The sequence below is a fragment of the Somniosus microcephalus genome, chromosome 5 (assembly GCF_052327205.1).
Source record: "Somniosus microcephalus isolate GS21.2 chromosome 5, FLI_Smic_1.0, whole genome shotgun sequence".
In the NCBI taxonomy this organism is placed as follows: Eukaryota; Metazoa; Chordata; class Chondrichthyes; order Squaliformes; family Somniosidae; genus Somniosus; species Somniosus microcephalus.
In genome coordinates this window covers 39380295-39399436 of record NC_140991.1, presented here as the reverse complement: position 1 = coordinate 39399436, position 19142 = coordinate 39380295, and the positions used below count along the sequence as shown (strand labels likewise).

Here is a 19142-nt window from a genome sequence, read left to right as displayed (position 1 = left end):
CTTTTCCACAATTCAAACCACACAAACTATCAAATAAGAGATACAAGTGTAAACAGGATTCTGAAATGTGCAGCCAAGGTCTTGTTCAGATGGACATTAAAGATCCCGTAGCACTATTCAAAGAAGAGCAGGGGATTCCTATGACCAGGTCACCATTCCTTACTCATTAACCAGTCAGTCAGTCAGCCCACTGGGATGCTGCAGTATAAAGCAACTTCAAAAATAAATCATCATGCCATTATAAAAGCTCTGTATGAATGACATTGTAGCATACAACGGCACGATTATTTACTATAGCCAAATTCAAGCTTGAAATTGACAAAGTTAACCATAAAATCTCTCAATAACTGGAGTGATACTCCTAAACTAATTCACTTTAGTTTGGGAGTATCCAGCCAATTACCACCCCATCAGTCTACTCTCAATCATCAGCAAAGTGATGGAAGGTGTCGACGAAGCAGCACTTACTCACCAATAACCTGCTCACCAATGCTCAGTTTGGATTCCACCGGGATCACTCAGCGTCAGACCCAATTACAGCCTTGGTCCAAACATGGACAAAACATCTGAACCAGGAACAGAAAGTGCTGAAAGCAGACAGCAGATCAATCAGCGTCGATGGAGAACAGAAAAGTTCATGTCTTGGGTGCACCCGAAATGGTAACTTTTCTGTTCTCTCCATTACACCAATGCCGAGTGCCTTGCTGTGTTGCAAGCAGCTTTTGTTTCTTGTTTTAAGCTGCTAATCGAGGCTGCTGCTGTCTATCTGTCCATCCCTCCCCAATTTGAAACAAACTTCATGTAAAGCTCAGCAGGAAAGGACATTCCAACACGCTATGGTGGGAATGTTACTGTGGAGCACCCAAGTTGAGATCAAGACTTTCTTGTTCCCAGTCATCATGGGTAGCAGATTTAATGTCTGACTTATGAATGCACAAATGCCTGAAGTCTTTAAGATAAGAAATAGATGCAGGAGTAGGCAATACTCTCAATCAGAAAAGTGATGGAAGGTGTCGTCGACAGTGCTATTAAGTGGCACTTACTCACCAATAACATGCCCATCAATGCTCAGTTTGGTTCCCGTCAGGACCACTCATCTCCAGGCCACATTACAGCCTTGGTCCAAACATGGACAAGAGAGCTGAATTCCAGGTGAGGTGAGCGGCTGCCCTTGACATCAAGGCAGCATTTGACTGAGTGTGGCATCAAGGAGCCCAAGCAAAATTTAAGTCAATGGGAATTGGGGAAAACTTTCCACTGGCTGGAGTCAAACTTAGCACAAAGGAAGATGGTTGTGGTTATTGAGGTCAATCATCTCAGCCCCAAGACATCACCGCAGGAGTTCCTCAGGGCAGTGTCTTCGACCCAACCATCTTCAGCAGCTTCATCAATGACCTTCCTCCATCATAAGGTCAGAAGTGGGGGTGTTTGCTGGTGATTGCAGTGTTCAGTTCCATTTGCAACTCCTCAGATAATGAAGCAGCCCACGCCTGCATGCAGCAAGACCTGGATGGCATGGAGGCTTGGGTTAATAAGTGGCTAGTAATATTCACGCCACACAAGTGTCAGGCAATGACCTTCAACAAGAGAGTCCAGCCACCTCTCCTTGGCATTCAACAGGGTTACCATCACCTAAGACCCCATCATCAACATCCTGGGGGTCACCTTTGACCAGAAACTTAACTGGACCAGCCACATAAATACTGTGACTACAGGTCAGAGGCTAGGTATTCTGCGGCAAGTGTCTCACCTAACATCGCAAAGTCTTTCCACCATCTACAAGGCACAGGTCAGGAGTGTGATGGAATACTCTCCACTTGGCTGGATGAGTGCAGCTCCAACAACACTCAAGAAGCTCGACACCATCCAGTACAGAGCAGCCCGCTTGATTGGCATCCCATCCACCACCGGCACACCGTGGCTGCAGTGTGTACCATCTACAAGATGAACTGCAGCCCGCCAGGGCTTCTTCGACAGCACCTCCCAAACCCGTGACCTCTTCCACCTAGAAGGACAAGGGCAGCAGGCACATTGGAACACCACCACCTGCAAGTCCCCTGCCAAGTCACACCATCCTGACTTGGAAATATATCGCCATTCCATTATCATCGCTGGGTCAAAATCCTGGAACTCCCTCCCTGACAGCACTGTGGGAGTATCTTCACCACACAGACTGTAGCAGTTCAAGATGGTAGCTCACCACCACCTCCTCAAGGGCAATTAGGAATTGGCAATAAATGCTGACCTTGCCAGCGACGCCCACATCTAAGGAACGAATTTTTAAAAAAAGAAACCAGTCACCATACTCAACAGACTCCAAACCATGCTCCTGTGAATTCCACAGGCATAGTTTCCGTTTATTCGATAAAGTGCACACACCCTTCCCATATAGACATACCCCACTTATCCAAGATGAGAGAAGGTAGGTGCAGGTTGGCAAGAGCCTAAACTCAAGAGACCCTTTTCCTTTTCTCCTGTCCCCTGCCCAGGTGTGAGCAGGAGTGCCGCTGGGGTTTAACCATCTAAAACCACAATCTCTGAACACAGAGCACCATTAAGCTTCCTACTACTTGTACAGACATGACTGCCTTCCCTTTCTATTTCAACCCCCTTGAAATAAAAGGTCAACATTCCATTAGCCTTTGGAACAATTTAAGGTTGCAAATTAAGAGCATCACAAAAGCAATGTATTAGCACATTAAAGAGTATTAACAAATGCAATTTTCCCTGCAACATATTGGTACCAATGCACTAGATACGCCTGGTGACAACACTGCAATGAGCCAGACGCTGAGGTGTAGATGGTTAATTTGAAAGCATATTTATCTTGATCTAACAGGCTTACAATATATATTATATTATTTAATAAAATAATTCAGACAGGAATTGATGAATTGAGCACTCGCAAACAGAAATCAAAATATAAATCTGCAGCTTCAAATTGGCTCCTTACGGTCAATTCAAATGTGACTATTAATGCACCAAAGTGCCTCAAAATCCCCTCAAGACTGAACATAAGCAGCTGGCTCTGCCATTCAATAAGATCATGGCTGATCTTTGACTTTAACTCCACTGTCCTGCCCTATCCCCATATCCCTTAAGAGTCCAAAAATCTATTGATCTCAGTCTTGAATATACTCAACAGCCCCTGTAATTTTTTTTTGGTGCACGGGCCCTTTAACTGGCAGCGTGGCCCATTCAATTTTTCACGCATGCACGGTTATTGCCATTGTAAAGCCAGTGAGTGGCCTGCACGGGCCCTCCAGACTGTTGCGTGGCCGCGCGGCTTAGCTGGAACATTGTCAATGACTGAGCATCCACACCCCTCTGGAGTAGAGAATTCCAAAGATTCACAACTCTCGAGTGAAAAAAATTCTCATCTCAGTTCTAAATGGCTGGCCCATTATCCCGAGACTATGCCCCCCTAGTTCTAGACTCTCCAGCCGGAGGAAACAACTTCTCAGCATCTACCTTGTCAAGCCCTCGGAGAATCTTAAATGTTTCAATGAGATCACCTCTCCTTCTAAACTCGAGAGAATATAGGCCCAATCTCTCCTCAAAGGACAATCCTTTCATCCTAGGAATCAGTCTAGTGAACCTTGTTGCACCTCTCTCATCCCCCCAACACACCACCACCACCACCCAAAACAAGTATACCCTTCCTTGGGGATGGAGACCAAAACTGTGCAGTGCTCCAGGTGTGATCTCACCAAAGCCCTGTACATTTGCAGCAAGACTTCCTTACTCTTGCACTCCAACCCCCTTGCAATAAAGGCCAACATACCATTTGCCTTCCTAATTGCTTGCTGTACCTGCATGTTAACTTTGTGTTTCCTGAACGAGGACACCTAAATCTCTCTGAACACTAACATTTAATAGTTCTCCACCATTGAAAGAATTCTGTTTTTCTATTCTTCCTACCAAAGTGAATAACTTGCCAAATAATGTTGTGCATTTCAAGCATAAAACGCAAAAACAGTAAGAATCCCTTTAATATTTGAAAGCATTGCTGCCACTAATTTTTTTTTTTTTTTTTTTTTTTTTTTTAAATGTGGATATATGGGTAACTTTACAAGGAATTATTTCTAAACACACATTCATAACCATCAGATTTACATTATATATTTCTTATCTCACAGCAGCACTTATTCCAGTGAGAGGTTCCAACTATTGCCCACTCAACTTCAAAAAAACATCCATTTCAAAACTACCATCTTCAGCAAAACTGAGTAACTTGTGCATCCCCGAATTCCATCGCGCCACCATCGGCAAGCCTTCAGTTGCCTAGATCTTAAGTTCTGGAATTCCCTCCCTAAACCTGAGGGCAAGCTGCTGGATTGAAGTTTGAGACTACCACAACTCAAGCAGTTAAACTTCCCAAAGTCATAATTGCATATATTTGTGCACTCAATTGGAGTTTACTTCACGTGAAGCACAAGTGTACATGTGAAGCTGCTGGTCCACAATTTCACTCCAGGCTGGTAGCTTTCCTGCACTACTCTCATGCTCATGGCCTGCTGTATGCAACTAGAATGGTTAGAATGTGTTTTATTTCCACATTTTATGCCATACAACAAATTGTAGCAGCTTTGACGTAGTAAAGCATCTCACGGCACTTCACAGGAGCATTATCAAACAAAATTTGACACCGAACCGCATAAAAATATTAGGACAGATGACCAAAAGCTTTGCTAAAGACGTAGGTTTTATGGAGTATCTTCAAGGAGGGCAGAGAGGTTTAAGGAAGAAATTCCAGAACTTAAGACCTAGGCAGCTGAAGGCACAGCCGCCAACGGTGGAAATCGGGGATACGCAAGAGGCCAGAATTGGAGGAGCGCAGAAATCCCGGCGGGTTGTAGGGCTGGAGGAGGTTACAGAGATTGGGTGGGGTGAGGCCATGGAGGCATTTGAACACAAGGATGAGAATTTGGGTGTTGCTGAACCGGGAGTCAATGTAGCTCAGAGCGCTGGACGAATTTGGATACGAGCAAGAGTTTTGGTTGAGCAGAAGTTTAGAGGGTGGAAGGTGGGAGACCAGCCGGGAGAGCATTGGAAGTGTCGAGGCTGGAGGTAACAAGGGCACGGGTGATGGTTTCAGCAGCTGAGACAGGTGATATGACGCAGATAGTAGCCTACATTAACTACCAACATACGTTTCAAAGTTTATTTTTAATTTCTAGTCACAGAGGTTTAAAATAAGTTGTGACTCATCACTGACCACATTATTAAATTCAGAAAAATACATCTTTACTGACCGGGTTTGAGTTGATGTCCTGACACTATGGTAGAAAAAGACAGACAGCTCACTTGAACAAGAGGGTTAGTATAAATATCTTCACATTTGCACTCATTGAGCCGCAATTTTTTTCCTAAATTAAACAATCTAAGAATGTTCGATAGGATACCGATATTTACAAATACTGGTAAAGTCATTCTCAAGCAGAAAACCAGTAAAATCTTCAGGCATTGCACAGTATAATCAAAATGTGTTCTTGAAGTTCACTGAAATTAATATCATGCGTTCACAGCCCTGTAGCTAACTGAAGTTGATGTCCAGCTGAATTCTACTATGTGAATTATCATCGAGATGCTTTTATCGACACCAACACCTTGGCTGCCCGTGCTTGCAAACATCGCACCACCACACCTACGCCGCGAATATGCAGTCTCCAGAGAATACAACCGCTACACCAGCAAAGACATGCCGATCCAGGCCGACTTGAACAACCTACCACCAACCCGTCTCCAATCTAAAAGGCCATTTTGGGCTGTCACCGAAGCCCTTCAGCAATCTCCTCTCAGCCTCGATGACAGATGGCGAAATGCTTGGAAGAACTGTGACATACTGAATGGATTTCTTATAGGAGGACCCCACAGTACAACCTGAAGGATCAAACCTTCTTCGCAAACAGTGGACAACCATCAACTGCCTCAGAACTGGCCATATAGATACTGCCACCATCTCCATAAATGGAAGATTAAAGCATTCCCATCATGTGACTGTGGAGCTCCTAATCAGACCCTGGAGCACATCATTGAACACGGCCCACAGAGGAAATTCACAAGCAGCCTACGAGATATCCACGCTGTTATTACACAAGAAGCTTTGGCCTGGATATCTGACTTAGATATTGACATTTGATTTGCTTTGCTACTACCATACGAAAGAAGACTGAAGCTATAATCATTCCATCATCCGTGTACGTGCATTAGATGTAACACTCACATTTAAGAGTTACAAAAGTAGAGTGACGATAAAAATAAATCAAAACAATAAACATTTAACTATTACAAGAAAATGAAATATATATTTATTTACTGATAACACTGGCTACAGCAAAAGCATGCACAAGTGGCGAACGCAGCAAGATTTTAGCTGACCTTTCTGAACAACAATTTATTTATATTAGCGCCTTTACTGTAGTTAAACATTCTAAAGAATGTTACAGATGTGAAAACAGACAGACAATCAGTACGAGAGTTAGGGGAGATGACTAAAGGTGCGATGGGAAAGGCATATCAAAGCAGAGGGGTTTAGGGACAAAGCTGCAGGTCATTTGACCACTTGGGCCTGAGTGTGGGCCAAGAATGAAGCCCATTACCGAAGCCAGGGAGGTGGGGATGGAGGGAAGATGCAGGGAGGTGGGGATGGAGGGAAGATGCAAAGAGGCCACACTGGAAGAGCAGATGGCACGCAGGTCTAGGAGTAGTTGCAGAAAAATGAAGCAGTGAAAGGGTTTGAAAAATGATGGCAAAGATTTTGAATGTAACCTATTAGAGGACAGGGAACCAATGGAGATTGCCAACGACTACTCGAGTCTGGATGACCCTACGTCAGGTGGGGTTACATGTAGCGTGACATGAACCCAAGATCCCGGTTGAGGCCGTCCTCATGGGTGCGGAACTTGACTATCAGTCTCTGCTCGATGATTTTGCGTTGTCGTGTGTCTCGACGGCCGCTTTGGAGAATGCTTACCCGAAGATCGGAGGCTGAATGTCCTTGACTGCTGAAGTGTTCCCCGACTGGGAGGGAACACTCCTGCCTGGCGATTGTTGCGCGGTGTCCGTTCATCCGTTGTCGCAGTGTCTGCATGGTCTCGCCGATGCACCATGCTCCGGGGCATCCTTTCCTGCAACGTATGAGGTAGACAACGTTGGCCGAGTCACATGAGTATGTACCATGTACCTGGTGGGTGGTGTCCTCACGTGTGATGATGGTATCTGTGTTGATGATCTGGCATGTCTTGCAGAGGTTGCCGTGGCAGGGTTGTGTGGTGTCATGGTCGCTGTTCTCCTGAAAGCTGGGTAATTTGCTGCAAACGATGGTCTGTTTGAGGTTAGGCGGCTGTTTGAAGGCGAGTAGTGGAGGCGTGGGGATGGCCTTAGCGAGGTGTTCGTCGTCATCGATGACATGTTGAAGGCTGCGAAGAACATGGCGTAGTTTCTCCGCTCCGGGGAAGTACCGGACGACGAAGGGTACTCTGTTGGTTGTGTCCCGTGTTTGTCTTCTGAGGAGGTCTATGCGGTTTTTCGCTGTGGCCCGTCGGAACTGTCGATCGACAAGTCGAACGTCATATCCCGTTCTTACGAGGGCGTCTTTCAGCGTCTGTAGGTGTCCATCGCGTTCCTCCTCGTCTGAGCAGATCCTGTGTATTCGCAGGGCTTGTCCATAGGGGGTGGCTTCTTTAACGTGGTTAGGGTGGAAGCTGGAGAAGTGGAGCATCCCGAGATTGTCCGTGGGCTTGCGGTAGAGTGCAGTGCTGAGGTGTCTGTCTTTGATGGAGATTCGTGTGTCCAAGAATGAAACCGATTCTGAGGAGTAGTCCATGGTGAGTTTGATGGTGGGATGGAACTTGTTGATGTTATCGTGTAGTCTTTTCAGTGATTCTTCGCAGTGGGTCCATAGGAAGAAAATGTCGTCGATGTATCTCGTGAATAGCGTTGGTTGGCGGTCCTGTGCAGCGAAGAAGTCTTGCTCGAACTTGTGCATGAAGATGTTGGCGTATTGGGGTGCGAATCTGGTCCCCATGGCTGTTCCGTGTGTTTGGGTAAAGAACTGGTTGTCGAAGGTGAAGACATTGTGGTCAAGGATGAAGCGGATGAGTTGGAGGATGGTGTCTGGAGATTGGCTGTTGTTGGTGTTGAGTACTGAGGCTGTCGCAGCGATGCCGTCATCGTGGGGGATACTGGTGTAGAGTGCCGAGACGTCCATCGTGGCGAGGAGTGTTCCTGGTTCAACTGGTCCGTGGGTGCTGAGTTTCTGTAAGAAGTCTGTAGTGTCACGACATTCAGCCTCCGATCTTCAGGTAAGCATTCTCCAAGGCGGCCTTCGAGACACACGACAACGCAAAATCGTCGAGCAGAAACTGATAGCCAAGTTCCGCACCAATGAGGACGGCCTCAACCGGGATCTTGGGTTCATGTCACGCTACATGTAACCCCACCTGACGTAGGGTCATCCAGACTCGAGTCGTCGTTGGATTGTTCTCTCCACACAGATGCGGCCGGCAAAAACAATGTTTTTTGTCTGTTTTTTTGTTTTTCATACAGACCCCAGCATCTGCAACATTTGACCCCACCTCATTGTTCTTTGATGTAATGTTTTCCTGACTGACCTGTTTGGATACCATTTACACCTTTGATTGCTGTGATTATCTCTCTGCCAAAGTGTGATAAATGGCAGTTAGAAAGATTACCTGTAAACAACTGACATTATTCTCTGACTATATAAGCTGTGTTTTTATGCATCTCTCCACTTCACCCGACGAAGGAGCAGTGCTCCGAAAGCTTGTGATTTCAAATAAAGCTGTTGGACTATAACCTGGTGTTGTGTGACTTCTTACATTTGTCCACCCCAGTCCAACCCAGTCCAACTCCGGCATCTCCACACCATGGCTTATAAATGCAAGTTCTCTCTTTCATTTCAGTGCTAGGATATGGTGTACTCTTTCAGATTTCCAAGGTATTTTTCTCATTGCAAACAGTAAAATGCCATTGAGGACCATGAGTTTGCAAGGATTACAGTACCCCAATTAGATCAACTTAGAACCCAACCCATTCTCCATTAAATTTTTGTTGGGTAGGCAAGGGGGTATTGCTAGAGTTATGAGGTTGTGGAATTCACTTCCAGGGTTAGCGGTTCAGGCAGAAACTAGGTCAACATTCAAGATTGAATTGGATAGATGGATGAAGGAAGGAAAAGAAGTGGAAGGGATATGGGAGGAGAGTGGGTAAATGCGATTAGAACTATTTGCTCGTGTGGTAAGTAAACACCAACATGGACTAGCTGGGACGAATGGCCTGTTTCAATGCAATTTGGCCAACCTCATCTCAAAAAGCACCACATATATAAAGTTCAGTAAAACTCCACCTGCGTTCACATACATCACCATGACAGGATTAAAACTCAAATCCATATTCTTGTTGGAGCCTTAACCCGAGGTCTAAGTCCAGCCAAATGTAGTAGGATATTTACAACAGTATGTAATTATTCCCCAGCAGATAAATCAATTAGTCTACACTCACATTCCAGCAAAGCCTGTGACTTACACACGATATGACAACACATGTGCATTCAAAAGAAACAAATATGAAATTGTAGATCACATCATGACGGGCAATCGGATTGATCTATTGTACAAAAACATACTAGGTATAACCCAAGCCGTAGACCTTTCCATAATATGTTGTTTCACAAGATATCTATATATACTGTACTTATAAATTTTAGTATGTTTTGGTAATGTTAAAGTAGCTTTGGAAGATTGGTATTGAAGTCTAACCACTGATGGCAACATTCTCCAAGTGTAAAGGAAATACTGGGCTCTGTACAAGGACAATATTTACTGCAGCTAAAACACATTACTGTGATTTGTGGATGGGATAATGCATCAAGAAACTGGTCACTGTTCCTGCTGCAAAGTAATGTACACTGCTCATAACTAGACTAACAAACCCATCTTATACTAGTCAATTTATTTAAATGCACAGTTTTACTACCACACAATGCATTGAAGACAGCTCCCTGTGTAATTCTTGATTAGTACAAACTGCACTCTTGGGAAGATCAGTTTGCAGGGATAGGATTTTTGAATTATTATATAGCAGGAATAATGCAACAAAACTTTTTGTTTGGGATAATCAGTGAAAGAACAGCAATATTACAATTTCCACAATCAAAACTTTTACTGGACATTCTTCAACAACAACTTGTATTTATATAGCACCTTTAACATAGTACAATGTCCCAGGGCACATCACAGGAGTATTATAAGACAAAAATCTGACACCAGGCCACCTAAGAAATTAGGGCAGATGACCAAAAGCTTGGTCAAAGAGGTAGGTTTTTAAGGAGCATCTTAAAGGAGAGGGGTAGAGAGCCGGAGGGCTTTAGGGAGGGAGTTCCAGAGCTTAGGGCCTAAGCAGCTGAAGGCACAGCCAGCGATGGTTGAGCGATTATAATTAGGGTTGTTCAAGAGGGTAGAATTTGAGGAGCACAGATATCTCGGGGGGGGGGTTGTGGGGGCTGAAGGAAATTAATGAGATAGGGAGGGGCGAGGACATGGAGGGTTTTGAAAACAAGGATTTGAACTTTGATATCAAGGCGTTGCTTAACAGGGAGCCGAAGGAGGTCAGCGAGCACAAGGGTGATGGGTGAGCGGGACTTGGTGCGAGTTAGGACACGGGCAGCCGAGTTTTGGATGACCTCAAGTTTAAGTAAGGTGGAATGTGGAAGGCCAGCCAGGAGTGCGCTGGAGTAGTCAAGTCTAGAGGTAACATGCATGGATGAGGGTTTCAGCAGCAGGCGAGCTGAGGCAGAGGCGGAGATGGGCAATGTTATGGAGGTAGAAATAGGCGGTCTTAGTTATGCCACGGATGTGTGGTCGGAAGCTCATTTCAGGATCAAATACGACACCAAGGTTGCGAACAGTGTGGTTCAGCCTGAGACAGGTGCGAGGGAGAGGGATGGAGTCGCAAACCAGTAACAAGAACTAAAAATGATTCTATATACAATGCAGATCACAGCAGTTAAACGTGAAGTTAACCCTCCTCCACATTCAAGTATCTTCAAACTAAATACATTCTTGTACACATTAGAAAGTATAAACACAAGTGCACCATCCTGGCCAATATTTATCCTTCAACCAACATCACAGACAGATTATCTGGTCAATATTTCATTGCTGTTTGTGGGAGCTTGTTGTACGCAAACTGGCTGCCACATTTCCTACATTACAACAGTGACTACACTTCAAACGTACTTCATTGGCTGTAAAGCGCTTTTGGACGTCCCGAGGCTGTGAAAGGCGCTATATAAATGCAAGTCTTTCTGTTTACTGAGGAGTTCACACAGTAATAATAGACTACTCAAGCTTCACTCTCACTGTTTATACCATCAGAGCGCATTGATACAAATGCTTTATAATACACTCCTTGGGCTCTGTTATATAATCACCACAATCCAAATGTTTTAAACTTCAGGTTCAAAATTTTACTAAATTATTAAATCCATTTATTGTACACATTAAAACTTTATCTTGAACAAGAGAAAGTGATTACGAACCTTTCTGCTTGCTCCACCAAGAGATACCTTGGGCCGTGTTTTGAAATCGCCTTCAAAGCTGAACATGTCTGTACGTTATCCCATCTAGCAGAAGTACAGCTCCTAAGTGAGATTATATTTCCATTAATAAAGCAAACATTAACATTGAATATTTTAAACCTAGCCTACAAAAGATTGCACCACAAAAATCAGTTGATCACAAAGAACAGAACACAACAGTTAGGAGCAGGAGTAGGCCATAGGGCCCTTCATGTCTGCTCCACCATTCAATAAGATCATGGTTGATCTTCGACCTCAACTCCACTTTCCCGCTTGAACCCCATATCCCTCGATTCCTCTAGAGTCGAAGCTAAACATCTTTACTGATAAGCAGTAAATACCTAATGGTGGCAATTAACAGGAAAGTCAGAGGATTTCCCCTGAGAACAGGAAATTATCAATTGCTTAGCATGACAGTGCAAATTTACAACATATTATGCTATTTTAGCTATACAAGTACAACATATGCTAAACCACTGAAGGACACTAGGTTGCAATATCACAACACTCATTTTCTACTCTGGGTCTGCAAATACACTTTATTTGAAGTGGAAGCAATTCTACAAGTCAACCATGTCTCTATACAAATTAATTTCATATATACATACAAGACACACACACATATTAAACTAATGCTCGGGGGGTTAAAAAAAATTGAAATGTTTATGCTCTGAGATGTGCTAAATGCTAATGAATCACATCCAGTGTACTAAATCCAAATCTCTTGTTGGGAAATATAACAGCAACCAAATTCGTGTAGCTTGCAGAAAAGGGGCGTGGGGGTGGGGAAGAGATTGTTTACAACTACACAAGACGAAGGACAAATATATAAACCATCGAGTGTTGCAGTGATTTGTAACCAAACCCCCCCCCAAAAAAGAGCCTCCCTCTGTTTGACTAGAAATAGGCCGTGATGTCGAGGCCTGGCCAATGGAATGAATTGTCAGCCAGTAAACTGGGCTCTTATTTATTCCTCTTCCCCCGCCCCCCCAAACCAACCCCTGCTCTTTCTTTATGACTCAGCAGGACGCAAAATAACAAACATTTGAAGGCAAGGGGGAGTTGTTAGAAAAAAAAAACAGCTGCTTCAAAACCCCTGTCATTGAAATGTGTTTTTAAAAAAAGAAACGGATTTTTTTTTTTAAACAAACACGCACAAGATTTTATAAAAGTTAAAAGAAAAGACCGTGACAGAACCCCTCCTTCCACCCCACCCCGGCACCCCCGGCCACCATCACGCCCCGCTCACTGCTCTGCTCGGCTCGGCCCGGTTACTGCGGCTCCTTTACCTGACGCACCAGCTGCCGTCTATAACTGAAAGCAACTGCACGCGCGGAAGCGCTCAGTCGCCAGCTCGCGTTCTTCACCAGAAGTCCCGCCTTCCCTCCCCCTGCCCCCGTGACGCCACAAAGCCTTCCGTCGAGCGATTGGCTCAACGCCACGTCCATTGCACGCACCCTTCGTCGCGCGCTCCTCGACGTCCCCTTCCTCGCCTCCGCGTGCGTGCACGAACTCACTGAAGCCCGCCCGCCCCGGATTCTTCTTCCGTCACTCTCACCCCCCGCTTCCCGATAGAATGAGCGCTTTTCACACCGACGTTGGCGACAAAAGAAAATCAGGCGCAAGAGAGGGCGGGGGAAAAGATGCATCGACAAGAATCCAGCCTTTATTCGAAGGTTTTAACGTGGTGTTATTTGTGAATAATTTGGTGCCGATTGTAAATGTTCACGTGCCGGCATTTCGCTCCCCCCCCAACCAACCGTTTGAACCCAACTGTTTTGGAAGCGATTGTCAGCGCGATGGTGATGTCATCGGTCACGCAGCTGGAAGGCGGGGCACGTTGGGGCGCGACCTTTGACCCCGTTTTTTAATGACCTCCCCACCCCATCTTAACCAATGTTGCGTTGCATTTGGAATCTTCCAGATTTGCAGCGTATCAGATGGGAAAATATCGACATGCAAGTTTATGCATTGACTGATACATATTTGACAGGGTAGATACTGGGAGGATGTTTCACCTGGCTGGGGAGTCTGGAACTAGGGGTCGCAGTCTCAGGATAAGGGGTCATAAGAATTAGGAGCGGGAGCAGGCCTTACAACCGCTCGAGCCTGCTCCGCCATTCAGTAAGATCATGGTTGATCTTCCACCTCAACTCCACTTTCCCACCCAATTCTCATATCCCTCGATTCCCCTACAGTTCAAAAATCTATCTGTCTCAGCCTTAAATATACTCAACGATGGAACATCCACAGCAATTTGAGGTAGAGAATTCCAAAGATTCACAACCCTCTGAGTGAAGGAATTCCTCCTCATCTCCATCTTAAATAGCCTACCCCTTATCCTGAGACTTTGCCCCCTAGTTCTAGACTCTCCAGGAGAAACAACGTCTCAGCATCGACCCTGTCAATCCCCCTTGTCTTGTTTTGCACACTTGTACAAAAATAATAAATTACAAGACAATGGAATATTACAGTTTATACTCTTTTATTGAAGCATTAGGTCTGATGATCTGACTCATACAGCACCTTGGGGAAAAGATGGAGTTCGGACCCGTAGCTTGGGTCTTCCAGAACAATAGCAGTCCTTACAGATGCCTGCAGGTCAATGACAACTCAGCATGTGATCACATGTGAATATAACAGGTATTCCTTACAGATGCCTGCGGGCCAATGATAATTCAATATGCAAGTGTTACACCCCTCAGAATCTAATATGTTTCAATAAGATCACCTCTCATTCTTCTAAACTCTAGAGAGTATAGGCCCAATCTACTCACTCTCTCCTTCACAGGACAACCTTCTCGTCCCAGGAATCAATCTCGTGAACCTTCGATGCACCACCTCTAAAGCAAATATGTCCTTTCTCAGATAAGGAGAACAAAACTGTGCACAGTGCTCCAGGTGTGGTTTCACCAAAGCCCTGTACAATTGTAATAAGACTTTCTTACTCTTGTACTCCAACCTCCTTGCAAATGGCCAACATGCCATTTGAACATAAGAAATAAGAGCATAAGTAGGCCATACGGCACCTCGAGCCTGCTCCACCATTCAATAACATCATGGCTGATCATAGACCTCAACTCCACTTTCCCGCCCGATCTCCATATCCCTTGATTCCCCTAGAGTCCAAAAATCTATCTATCTCAGCCTTGAATATACTCAAAGACTCAGCATTCACAGCCCTCTGGGGCAGAGAATTCCAAAGATTCACAACCCTCTGAGTGAAGAAATTGCTCCTTATCTCAGTCTTAAATGGCCTACCCCTTATCCTGAGACTATGCACCCTAGTTCTAGACACTCCAGCCAGGGGAAACAACCTCTCAGCATCTACCCTGTCAATTCCCTTCAGAATCTTGTATGTTTCAATGAGATCACCTCTCATTCTTCTAAACTCCAGAGAGTATAGGCCCATTCTACACAATCTCTCATCATAGGACAGCCCTCTCATCCCAGGAATCAATCTAGTGAACCTTCGTTGCACAGCCTCCAAGGCAAGTACATCCTTCCTTAGATAAGGAGACCAAAACTGCACAGTACTCCAGGTGTGGTCTCACCAAGGCCCTGTACAATTGTAGCAAGACTTCCTTACTCTTATACTCCAACCCCCTTGCAATAAAGGCCAACATGCCATTTGCCTTCCTTATTGCTTTCTGTGCCTGCATGCTAACATTCTGTGTTTCCTGTATGAGGACACCTAAATCTCTCAGAATCTCAACATTTAATAGTTTCTCACCATTTAAAATTATTCTGTTTTTCTATTCTTCCTGCCAAAGTGAATAACCTCACATTTCCCCACATTATACTCCATCTGCCACCTTATTGCCCACTCACTTAACCTGTCTATGTCCCTTTGTGTCCTCCTCACAGCTTACTTTCCCACCTAGCTTTGTATCATCAGCAAACTTGGATACATTGCACTTGGTCCCTTCATCTAAGTCATTAATATAGATTGTAAATAGCTGAGGCCCAAGCACTGATCCTTGCGGCACCCCACTAGTTTGCCAATCAGAAAATGACCCATTTATCCTTACTCTGTTTTCTGTCTGTTAACCAATCCTCTATCCATACTAATTCATTACCCGCAACCCATGATCCTTTATCTTGGTAACAACCTTTTATGTGGCACCTTATCGAATGCCTTTTGGAAATTCAAATATACTATATCCACTGGTTCCCCTTTATCTACCCTGCTAGTTAGATCCTCAAAAAACTCTAATAAATTTGTTACACACGATTTCCCTTTCATAAAACCATGTTGACTCTGCCTAATCATATGATGATTTTCTAAGTGCCCTGTTACCACTTCCTTAATAATGGATTCCAACATTTTTCCGACAACTGATGTCAGGCTAATTGGCAAGTAGTTCCCTGTTTTCTCTCTCCCTCCTTCCTTGAATAGCAGGGTTACATTTGCTACCTTCCAATCCACTGGGACCATTATAGAATCTAGAATTTTGGAAGATCACAACCAATGCATCCACTATCTCTGCAGCAACCTCTTTTAGAATCCTAGGATGTAGGCCGTCAGGTCCAGGGGATTTGCCGGCTTTTAGTCCCATTAGTTTCTCAAGTACTTTTTCTCTACTGATATTAATTACTTTAAGTTCCTCACTCTTATCAGCTCCTTGGTTCCCCACTATCTCTGGTATGCTTTTTGTGTCTTCTACTGTGAAGACAAATACAAAATATTTATTTAAAGTCTCTGCCATTTCCTTATTCCCCATTATAATTTCACCTGTCTCAGCCTCCAAGGGACCAACGCTTACTTTTGCTACTCTCTTCCTTTTTACATACTTGTAGAAGCTATTACAATCTGTTTTTATATTTCTTGCTAGTTTACTCTCATATTCTATTTTCTCCTTTTATAAATTTTTTGGTCATCCTTTGCTGGTTTACAAAGCTCTCCCAATCCTCAGACTTACTACAATTCTTCACAACATTATAAGCCTCTTCTTTTAAATGGGTTGGCCATTTAGGACTGAGATGTGAAATTTCTTCACTCAGACGGTTGTGAATCTTTGGAATTCTCTACCCCAGAGGGCTGCAGATACTCAGTCATTGAGTATATTCAAGGCTGAGATATAGATTTTTGGAAATCAAGGGGTATGGGAATAGGGCGGGAAAGTGGAGTTGAGGAGAAGATCAGCCATGATCTTATTGAATGGAGCAGGCTCGAGGGGCCTACTCCTGCTCCTATTTCTTACGTTCTTATTTATTAAAGTTATTTATGTAGTAACATGTTTCTGGTCAAGCTTGGCTTTCGAGGGTCTCTAATATCCAAGGGTGACAAACAAATTTAACAAGCCTCATCACAAAGTCTCCTGCTTTAACATTCTTTCTAGAATTTCAAAATTGCAACTCCTTTCCTCAGTCTTCAGTTCCTCTTACCGTAGGTTTTTAAAATCTACACTTCTCTTCATTTAGGCATTATTTATTTATTTCCTCTGTTTTCTCTCTTTTTAGCTTTGATGGTGTCTTAGACTGCAGGCAATTTACCTAAATTCCTTAGTTAAAAAAAATCTGCAACACAGTACATAAACTATGCGTTACACTGCTTTGTATCACTCTGGGAACTAAAGAAATATATTTTTCATTCATTATATCAATATGAATACAATAACTTGCATTTCTCTAACATTCCTCAAGTGGAGTACTGAAGAGGAAAAACAGAGAGAGTACAGGGCTCAAGGCAAGGTCAATAAAGTGTTTTGAGGAGGTTTTTGAAAGTAGTAAGGTAGGTGGCAAGGGTGCATATGGGGACATAAAGCTGGAGGAGATCACCAAGACAGGGTGGAGCCTGGCCAAGATGAAATTTGAAAGCAAAGTGAGAATTTTAAGTCAACTCACTGGGGCTCATGGAGTCTGTGGACCTTGGAGTGGACAAGAGGTGATGGGAGTCTAAGATCTAACATGAGTGAGGACACAAGCTGTGGTATTTTAAATGAGATGTAATTTGTGGAGAGTTGAGCCAGGGAGCCATCTGGAACAGCATTAGAGAAGTCAAAGCTGAAGTGACAACGACATTTGGGAAGCCAGGAGTGAGAATGTTTGCGGAGATGGAAGAAAGTGGTCTTGCTAACAGAGCAGATATAGGGCAGGAAACTAGCCCAATCTCTAGAGAGCTTGACCAGTGTGAGGCCAATGGCACATTCGAGCTGGTGGGAATCAAACAACATGGTTTCGGTATTGTACTATTCAGCTGATGGGAATTTTGGCTTTTTTAGGTCTTGATGCCGATCAGGCAGTCAGTGTGTAGCAACAGCCTTTGGATGAATGGAGTAGGACTTGAAGGAATTGGAACTAATCAGATATTAAGTGAGACAAGCCTGATTTAATTGACTGCCCAAATTCAATGTTTAGTAGTATTTTAATTCATCGGACATTATGGGCTCGATTTTGCCAGGCCCGAGGAGGCGGGAATGGAGGCATGTGCGGTATTAAAATTGCAAAATGTGGCGGGCGGGCCCGACCCCACCTCCATCCCACCTCCAAGCAATTTTACCAAATGCGTGGTTTCATCCCGTCTCCATCCCGCCTCCAAGAGGCGGGATAGGCCCTTAAGGCCCTCAACAACCACTGAATTGCCTCGATAATCCCATTTTGAGAGGCCTTTGTGATTTTAACACTTTTCCCATGTGATACACGCCTCCTCTGAAACACGACGGTGAAACCTGGCGGTAGCACAATTGGATTGCTAACTATCAGCTGCAGCGCCACCATTAAATAGGAGATTTGATCAGTCATCATTTGCGCGTGGCAGGACTTTGTTGTCTTAGGTCAGGCATAACCATAGCTGTGGAAGTTTGGAGCCTGACACCCATCTCCAGTGTGAACTCCTGGGAAACCCCTCTCACCACCTTGACTGAGCACTTCCTCAACTGAGGCATATACCAGAAGCATGGGAACCATTTATTTCCTTTCTTCCTGGACATCAGATTCGGACGAAGACAGCCGCTGCAGCAGCAGAACCATTAACAGCAGCAGCAACAACAGGAGCGCCAAGCTGCTGCTCACCCACCTGAAGCTGCACAGGCCAGAAGGCGCCAGCGCATGGAAGCCCGTTGGTGCAGGAGATACCCCCCAAACAGGGTCTACAGACAGAGGATCAGCTACCTCAACATGACTGAGCAGCAGTGCCAAAGGCGACTCCGACTTTCGTGAGAGGTAGTGGGTGACATCTGCAACAAGACCTGGAGCCCAGAGGAGCAGGTGGACACTCCTTACCAGTGGCCGTCAAAGTCACCACCGCACTCAACTTTTTTGCCTCAGGCTCATTTCAGGGATCAGCAGCAGACATCAGCGGCATCTCCCAGGCGGCCGCACACACTTGCATTATGCAGGTAACCGATGCCCTCTTTGCCATCGCGCACAATCACATCCATTTCTCCAAGGATCAAGCAAGTGTCACGGCGCATGCGGTTGGATTAGTTAATCTGGCAGGCTTTCCAAGGGTGCAGGGCGTCGTTGACTGCACACATGTGGCCCTTAAGGCACCCCATCGCAATCCAGGTATTTTTGTCAACCGCAAGGGCTTCCACTC

General features: G+C 44.6%; 1 protein-coding gene across 5 annotated transcripts in view; it reads right to left on the bottom strand.

Annotated features, from left to right (window-relative positions):
- The window catches only part of ube3c (ubiquitin protein ligase E3C), a 173819-nt gene extending 160689 nt beyond the window's left edge, over positions 1-13130 (bottom strand). For 2 of the 5 annotated variants that reach the window (XM_085987548.1, XM_085987547.1), the window contains exons 1-2: positions 12892-12998; positions 11564-11665 (exon numbers count right to left, since the gene is read on the bottom strand). In XM_085987548.1, coding sequence (XP_085843674.1) covers positions 11564-11629 — 66 coding nt within the window. In that variant the 5' untranslated portion in view covers positions 11630-11665; positions 12892-12998. The other 3 variants (XM_085987546.1, XM_085987544.1, XM_085987545.1) reach the window with 3 other exon arrangements.
- Positions 13131-19142: the final 6012 nt, after the last annotated feature.